This window comes from Triticum urartu, unplaced genomic scaffold (assembly GCF_003073215.2).
Source record: "Triticum urartu cultivar G1812 unplaced genomic scaffold, Tu2.1 TuUngrouped_contig_4246, whole genome shotgun sequence".
Lineage (NCBI taxonomy): Eukaryota > Viridiplantae > Streptophyta > Magnoliopsida > Poales > Poaceae > Triticum > Triticum urartu.
In genome coordinates this window covers 1-7993 of record NW_024114818.1, presented here as the reverse complement: position 1 = coordinate 7993, position 7993 = coordinate 1, and the positions used below count along the sequence as shown (strand labels likewise).

At 41.6% G+C, this 7993-nt stretch overlaps 2 protein-coding genes across 4 annotated transcripts; one reads left to right on the top strand and one right to left on the bottom strand.

The window, feature by feature from the left end:
• Window positions 1-6: 6 nt before the first annotated feature.
• Window positions 7-623, top strand: LOC125527551 (tetrapyrrole-binding protein, chloroplastic-like). The gene has a single exon (XM_048692066.1). The coding sequence runs from the start codon at window positions 175-177 to the stop codon at window positions 475-477; it is 303 nt and encodes a 100-aa protein (XP_048548023.1). The 5' UTR covers window positions 7-174; the 3' UTR covers window positions 478-623.
• On the bottom strand, window positions 575-6374 carry LOC125527549. 3 transcript variants are annotated; one of them, XM_048692064.1, is made up of 12 exons: window positions 6153-6374; window positions 5409-5485; window positions 5255-5330; window positions 5099-5171; window positions 4951-5002; window positions 4808-4869; window positions 4111-4174; window positions 3351-3411; window positions 3177-3263; window positions 1861-1954; window positions 885-1009; window positions 575-794 (listed from the first exon to the last, which is right to left on the bottom strand). In XM_048692064.1, exons 1-11 carry the CDS (start codon window positions 6236-6238, stop codon window positions 917-919), a joined length of 825 nt encoding a protein of 274 aa, XP_048548021.1. In that variant the 5' UTR covers window positions 6239-6374; the 3' UTR covers window positions 575-794; window positions 885-916. The 3 variants fall into 3 exon arrangements, with proteins under 3 accessions (XP_048548021.1, XP_048548020.1, XP_048548022.1); XM_048692063.1 differs by having other exon boundaries at window positions 575-805; window positions 6153-6373; XM_048692065.1 differs by having other exon boundaries at window positions 575-805; window positions 3351-3408; window positions 6153-6372.
• Window positions 6375-7993: the final 1619 nt, after the last annotated feature.

Genomic DNA, 7993 nt, shown 5'->3' with positions numbered 1-7993 from the left:
CGCCGAGGGTTCGTCTTCGTCTCGGAGGTCCAGTTCATCTCCGTGGAGGACCTGCGCGCCGTGGACGCGCTCTGGCTGGAGCACAGCGGCGGCAGGTTCGGGTACAGCGTGCAGCGCCGGGTTTGGGAGAAATCGCTGCGCGAGTTCACCCGCTTCTTCATCAGGATCGGGTGGATGAAGAAGCTGGACACCGAGGTGGAGCAGTTCAACTACAGGGCCTTCCCGGACGAGTTCATCTGGGAGCTCACCGACGACACGCCGGAGGGCCACCTGCCCCTCACCAACGCCCTCAGGGGCACGCGACTCCTGGAGAACATCTTCACCCACCCCGCCTTCGACTGCGAGGAAGAGGAGGCAGCTGCAGCAGATGAGGAGGCTGGCACGGGCAGTGCCACTGGTCAGAATAACAAGGATGACAAGAAAAGCAGGGGGAGGTCAAAGAGTTTGACAGATTTCAAGCCTGACTACTCCTTTTAAGGAGCGTGCAAGTTTGTGATGATGCTGTCAATGGGGCAGCTGATTTTAAAAAAAGTCATGTTTCTGTAGTTCGTTTTGGTTGTTTCTGTACTGAACATGCATGCAAATTTGTGACCATATATATTATAAAGATAAGTGTTTGAGAAGCTGCTTGTTCTGGACAAGGATGATTGCATCTGGACATGCAAAAGATGAACTGCATGCGCAGGACAAAGCGAAAATATGTTCTTATGCGATACGCCATTTGGAAACTCGGTGCAGAAATGGCCATGCCATTTTGAGCCGTCAGCTTTCGGCGGATTACCTCCGCTTGTTTCCTGGCAAGTGACTGTGACTGGTGTGAGTGAGAACAATTTTGCTGATGAATCTCTAAAACCTGATGAGACATTTGAGGAAAAAAATTATACCTTTCTTACTATTGACGCTATTTTTTCCCGTTTCATGCACAAGGGCAGAGCCTCCGGGTATGTTGATGTGAGCCATCACAGGTGAGGCGGTCATCCATCTGCATGTACAAGCACGCTCCAGGATTCTGAAACAGCAGCCAAACGAAAATTAGTTCCATGTTTTAAGTCTCTTCGCCAACACTCTTAGACATGTCCAGCACACGCAGTCCGTGCGCGCGCACTCAGACAGAATAATGCAAGCATCAGCTATATGAATATATCGAAATATCTGGGCGAGCGATGCTATTTTCTGTAAGTTTATTTTGCAGGTCATGGCACTAGATGTGTTGGTTCCCTCTGCAGTTTGAACACCAAAAGGTCTAAAGGCAAATGCCTTTGTGAGTGTGGCGCATGTGTGCTTCCCACACGCACAAAAATACTAAGCTTTCTAGATAATCCTGATTTTTTACATCCAAGAAATAGCAGTCACAACAACTATGGGGTTGTAAGTCATGAAGTCATATGTATTGTGCTAAACTGCTAATGCTTGATTCCTTGCCTAGTTGAGATGGCCGCTTAGTTGAGGTCAAAAGGACAAGGAAAATGGTATTCTCAGGGTTGATTCTCACAACGAAGTTGTTAGTAATATTAGTGAGTAGCTAATATCAGCCTTCTTAAATTGCAAGTATGTATAAAAGTCAAGTGCAGCATATCTTCCATGGAGATTGCCGAGAGATAACATTCTGGAGATAAAGAAATTGAAGAAAAATCATGGTAGTTGACTATTTTGAGGGGTGGTCAGCACATTTGCGGACACTTTCGAGTTGGAAAATGGCCAGAAGTATACACATAAACAAAATTTATTTTATGCATATCAAAACATCCTTTTTCTAGAGAGAGACTCTTAACAGTCTGCATGTGGTCAAACAACATAAATATACAGGAGATAACCATTATATGGGAAATCAGCAAATACAAAATAATGCATTAGTCATACCAAATTTTTTGGAGCTTCGTCTACAACTTCGGCAGGTTGATCGGGCCCAAGACTGGGAAAGCAACCATTTTTGCATCTCATATATTTCTGCAAACTGGTTTCAATAATAAAACATGAGCAAGCAAATGCTGATTTTTTTTTCTTGAATTGATAAATAATCAGATAAAAAGATCGACACAACTCATTACAAATCAGACTCCCCGACTAAATTTTCCTCGTGCTGATTTGCGACATGAAAGAATTTGTTTAAAAAAATTTTTGAAACGGAATTTGTTTAAAATAGAAGTGCAGCAGAGATGGTTTTATAGCAAGAACCATAAGCATATGTAACTTACTAGTTACTAGTATTTGGATATCCTAGATGAGTAATGATAAATAAGACCAAATAACAGTGTTTCATAAATTATGTTAGTGACAAAAAGACCAAAATCACACTGGTAATAGAAAAGCCTCATATGAGGTTCAGAATGATTATTTTCTGAAGAATCTACATGTTAACAATACTGCTGTCAGTAATTATAGGCACTCTAAGAATATGTTTTATATTGAAACTTGGTTCACCACTTTAATTTTGGCAATCACACGTGATATGAAATCCACCTCATATGGACAACTACAACGTAAAATTTTAGATTATGCACAAAATAGGCTGCAGACTTTTATCAAGATATATGATGCTTTTCTTAGCTTCCATCACTCCACTGTATAAGATATATGGTGTTTTCCTTAACATCCATCACTCCACTATACACGATCCTGTCTCTTCTCCAATTAAGTGTTTTGCTTTATCATTTACAAACTTCTGCTAGAATTGTTTCATTTAATCAAGTAAGCAGTAGTTGATAATTCAGAACTTGGAAGCGTGTAGATATCTGAAACTTCTCCAGCAAAGAGATTGCTTTCATATTCAGATTGCGTAACTGGATATGGGATGGAGCAAAACAGCTGATTAGAACGACGGCATGCTTTAAAGCCCTGAAGGCCCAAAACAGATGTAAATAGTGACTTCCTTTAAAATACTGGTTCATATCAACTTTAGAATATCAGTTCATCGTCAATTTTCATCTAAAGAACTGTGTCGTTCAGACTATACAACAAAACAATTAACTGGGTCGCGTGCAATCATACAAAAAAATGTTATTTCCATAAAAGCACTCAACATAATCACAGTGGAACTTGCTACTCGAGTAGTCATTCAGACTAAAATTATTCTATCAGGAAAAACATCTGAGGATAATCATCAAACAATAATATTTACAATGATGTATTATTTGAACGGAAATCATAGAAATATTAGATACTTTAAATAAACTTACATCTGACATTTGTTCAACTCAGAAAGCCTGCTTGGAACACATGATTGTCCTTTTGCTCTGCATGCAGAACTACATGATTCCCCCTGCCTAAATTTCAGGTTTGATTACATAAGGAAATTCCCATGGGCATCATTCACTGAACTACATTTAGAGCTTAAATTGGAAAGACCTTACCTTCCCAAAATGACGTTAATGCCATCCAACCTTGATCCAAAATTAGATTCAGTTGATCCTGCTAAATAGTTATACATAGTCATTTCCTAATGCATAACTTCAAGAACGTGACAATGTTGGCATTAGTAGTGGACAAGAAGTTAGCAGCTTGTGCACTTACTGGGCCCAGCTCAGACTAAGCTTGAAACTAGAAAGGAAGTGATCAGAGGTCTAATTCTTGTTTTCTACAACACATCCAAGAATTCAACAGCAAAAGTAGTCCCCAACCAATGCCAACAAATCTCAGGTTCCTATCTTCCTTACAAAACTCAAGAAAATCCCCCTACCCATGCACTATTATCGGACCTATCAAGCTTGTTATAAATCTCTAACAGAGGATAACTAACTGATTGAATCTAACTGACAGATAGACAGGCAATGAAATGATAAAATGAAAAATGCTAACAAACTGCTTCCTGTACTTTATTTTGGTGTGACTAGTGCTGGCTGCTGTTCCACAGTCATGCCATGAGCCAAAGTGAACTGGCTTGGCCTTTATGAACGGGGCTAGGCCACCACTTCTGGCTCGTAGCATGTAACATCAAGTGAGCTGAGCCAAGTGGAGCTTGGCTCGTATCCACTCCTAATGGGCGGTTCAATTTGAATCTCATGAGGAAATAGTGCATTAGCTAAATAATTTAGGTACTAGAAATGATGGTGAACAGATGCTATTACTAGAGAATGTGGTAACTTAGCCAAGATGTAAGAATATAATTTGTACCCGATGAATTTTGCTGCACCAGAAAGCAATGATGGAAATCACTCAAATATGCATTTTCATGGACCTGGTAGATTCAAAGAACAACTTAGACTGAAAGGAAAAATTGTTTACCAGATAATTTTAACTTGTAGTTGTTGAATTTATAACATGCCAGATTGCCAACAAAATAAGACACTGCAAGGATGAAAATATACTGGAGCTCTGTTCCTATTATAGATATTCATGTAAAAGGTGTCCTGAAACATTCATATTAGAGCCAAAATCACTGTTTTGACTCTTTTAATGAAGTTTAGCACTAATTGACTCTACCTGAAAAAGATTTCACGGTCTGAACCTTTTAGGAAATGCCACCCACTGTATCAGGGCTTATTGTTTACGCAGGAAACACCATGGTCAACGGTGTTTGCGCCCTGGCCCATGCCCGCTGACCTGCTAACGCGGCAATGTCAAACGCCAAGACATGACTAATCGTATTGACCATGCCGCGACAGCAGATCAGCCAGGCATGGTTCAGAGCGCAAACGCCGTTGACCATGGCATTTTCTGTGTAAACAATACGCCACGGTGGGTGGTGTTTCCTAAAAGGGTCAGATCGCGAATTGTTTTTCCAATTGGGGTCAATTAGTGCTAAACTTCATTAGAAAGGACAAAACAGTGATTTTGGCCTTATATTTGCACGCTAAGAAAGAACGCATACCACGCTTGCAGAACTATGGCGGCATCTTCCCATGCAGAAATCGAAGATATTGGCGTAAGTTCCTAGAGGATAATAAAGTGTAAACTTCTTCTGACACATTAAAGTTCTCAAGATACACCAAACAATAACTACAAAAATCTTACCAGCAGTGACTGGCTTAGCTACCTTCAACTTCAGAACATCTGCTTCCTTGGTCTGTCAAAAGGATGAGTAAATAACACAGGAAATAACTCATTTCTTTCAATCTTCCTATGCCAAATCCAGTACTGCTAGTAAGAATGTAAGATTTACCATAGAAGGATTCAAGCAGCAAGAAACACAATACTCGTAAGAGTTGCAGCACTGCGAATCAAGGTTGCAGCCCCTGCATGGTGCGATGAACTGTGTTAGATTTATAGTGTTGCCATCTTTCTACGACATTTGTGCAACAAAAGGTAAGAAACTCACTGACAGGAGAAGCGTTCTCCTGTTTGTGGGCAGCAGCGAGACCATGGATCAATCGAAAGGGCAGAACATACATAACCTAAAAGAATGTGTTCACAAGGGAGCATAAGTTTACAACACGGTATATCTAAGCAGGAGAGAGGCACAGGTGTATTACCGTTATCATCTGATATCAAATGCCGTCCTTGAACAGTTGTCCTGCATATGATGGGTGCAGCAAAACCAATGTCCTTCCTGAACAAGACTTGCAATCAAGTTGTGGCTTCAGATTTAGTGAATAACATCCGTATGTCAAGCTTGCATCTGGAACTGTACTAACACTAGAATGGAGAAACATTGATAATCATGGACTCATGGTGGGATGTGCAGTGAAACCTTTGCCCCGGCACAGAGCACCATTTGAATAGAGTAATTACCATATATTTAGCTCATCACTTAAAAGTATCTGATATAATCATTTCTTCTGACATTGTGACAGTAAATAAAAACCAAGAAAATGAAAACATACACACCATGGTGTAGCAATGTGTTGAGCAGAAAGCATAATTGCGCCAAACATAGTCCAGGATCCCAACCCCACAATTAAAATTCCACAAACCATAATCAAACATGAGGCGTAATTCCACAAACATAATCGAGCATGAGGCCTCGTTCCAGAAACATAATCACAGACAGCAACGAGCATGTAATTAATCAAGTAATTTAGAGCCGCGGAGCAACTGGTGAGGCTCCCAAGTCCCAACGGTGCCAGGCCGCAGCAAACACGGAAGAACTACCACGGAACGGATGGATTTCGAAATAGTTTAGAGCTGCGGGTGGCGACGATGAGAGCGCTCGCATTTCCAGGATGCGACGCTGGACAGGGGAGGCGGGGGGTTTGCGGGGAACGGATCTCACTCACCGGATGGCGAAGACGGGGGCAGAGAGGAAGGCGGCGGCGGCGGCGACGCAGAGGATCCTGCGGAGGAGGAGGCGCGGGTTGGCCATCGGGCCGGCGAGGGGGACGCCGGGGCAGCGGGTCGACGGATGCGCGCGTGGGAGCTGGTTTTTTCTCACTGAAACAGAGTGGCGAACGAGCGAAGATACAGGGAGGAAGAATACAATGATCCCACACGGACCACCTTCGACTCAAAGGAAAAGTGGAGAAAAGATTTAGAAATAGAGATTTCACTGGTTCAAAAGTAATGGGGCAAAGGGAAAGTGAAGGAAAAAAATAAAGCCATCTCAGTTTTTTTAAAGAAAAGCGCAGAAATTCAAAAAAACACTCGAGCCTTTGGTTAAAATCCTTAGTGGCATAATAACATTCTTTAAATTTATGTTATATGAGTGTCTTGTAAGGTCTCCTTTGGTTAAAAGAAAAAGTGGAGAAGTATATAGGAATATAAATTTTTCTTATGATGCTATTATTCGAACCTTTTTGGTTCAAAGGAATGTAACAAAGGAAAAAATGAAAGAGATCTTTCTTTTATTTCGGTATCAAAGAAAAGTGTAGGAATTTTACAATCCACTTGGACCTTTTTTTGAATTTTTATGAAAAACGAGTTTGAGATCCTTGATGGCATAATAACATGCTAATTATACATCTTTCATGTGATTTGATGTTGTTCACGAGGAATCTATACTTTTCATATTAACATTTAAGTCTATAAATACGTGTGTGTTTTTCGCGTCACGCGGATTATGTGGACTCAGGGCCTATTAGTTAACTCTCTAGCTCTCGGCTCCTTCAACTCCATCTGATACTATCAGCACATTATGTTATACTTACCCTACTTCAAAAAATAAATGTTTCCTATTCTTTTGTATGTTGGTACTGTGAAACAATTCTTTTTAATCTAAGTGATCACATGTTCACAAATACCTCATATTCTTTAAGGATGGCAATTTTACTCATGGATACGAGTACCCGTGGATACCGTACCCGCATGGTCAGGGTATGGTCATAATTTTATACCCATGGATAGTATCCATACCCTACCTGTTAAATCATAGGTAGCGTACAGATATAGCCTTGTAGCCATGGATATACTCATACCCTACCCATTTATACTGACATGTTGACCTTACTCATGGAGCTCCAACATATGCGCAAAGGTCGATAGCGTCAAAGGAGCTGGGCGACCCAACTTGTAACACCCCGTATGTAACTTGCCATATTTGTATTCCAACTCTTGCCATTTCCGGCACTAAGTTATGTTATTTCCTCGTTGTCGGGTTTTTGTCTTCGTGTGCTTTTGTCTTTGTCATGCATCTCATATCATGTCATCATGTGCATCGCATTTGCATACGTGTTTGTCTCATGCATCCGAGCATTTTCCCCGTTGTCCCTTTTGCATTCCGGTGCTCCTATGTCCTCCGGTGTTCTTTTCTACCTCTTTTCGCGTGCGGGTGTTAAACGTTTCGGATTGGACCGAGGCTTGACAAGCGGCCTTGGTTTACTACCGGTAGACCGCCTATCAAGTTTCGTGTCATTTGAACTTCGTTTGATACTCCAACGGTTAACCGAGGGACCGAAAAGGCCTCGTGTGTGTTGCAGCCCAACACCCCTTCAAAGTGGCCCAAAACCCACCTAAACCTCCTCCATCATTTAGATCGTTCGATCACGATCGCGTGGCCGAAAACCATGCTCAATTTGGAGCCTCCTAGCTCTTCCTACCTATAAAAAGGTCTCCTCCCCCGAAAATTTCGGAACATTTCGCACCCTAACCCTAGCCTCCTTCTTCCTCAGCGCGCCGGACACGT

Coding starts and splice junctions, on each gene's coding strand:
- LOC125527551 (XM_048692066.1), top strand. CDS start 175: ATGAAGAAGCTGGACACCGAGGTGGAGCAGTTCAACTACAGGGCCTTC.
- LOC125527549 (XM_048692064.1), bottom strand. CDS start 6,238: ATGGCCAACCCGCGCCTCCTCCTCCGCAGGATCCTCTGCGTCGCCGCC. Junction 4,870..4,950: donor AGCTAAGCCAGTCACTGCTG/GTAAGATTTTTG, acceptor ATTATCCTCTAG/GAACTTACGCCAATATCTTC. Junction 3,412..4,110: donor GGTGCAGCAAAATTCATCGG/GTACAAATTATA, acceptor ATAACTATTTAG/CAGGATCAACTGAATCTAAT.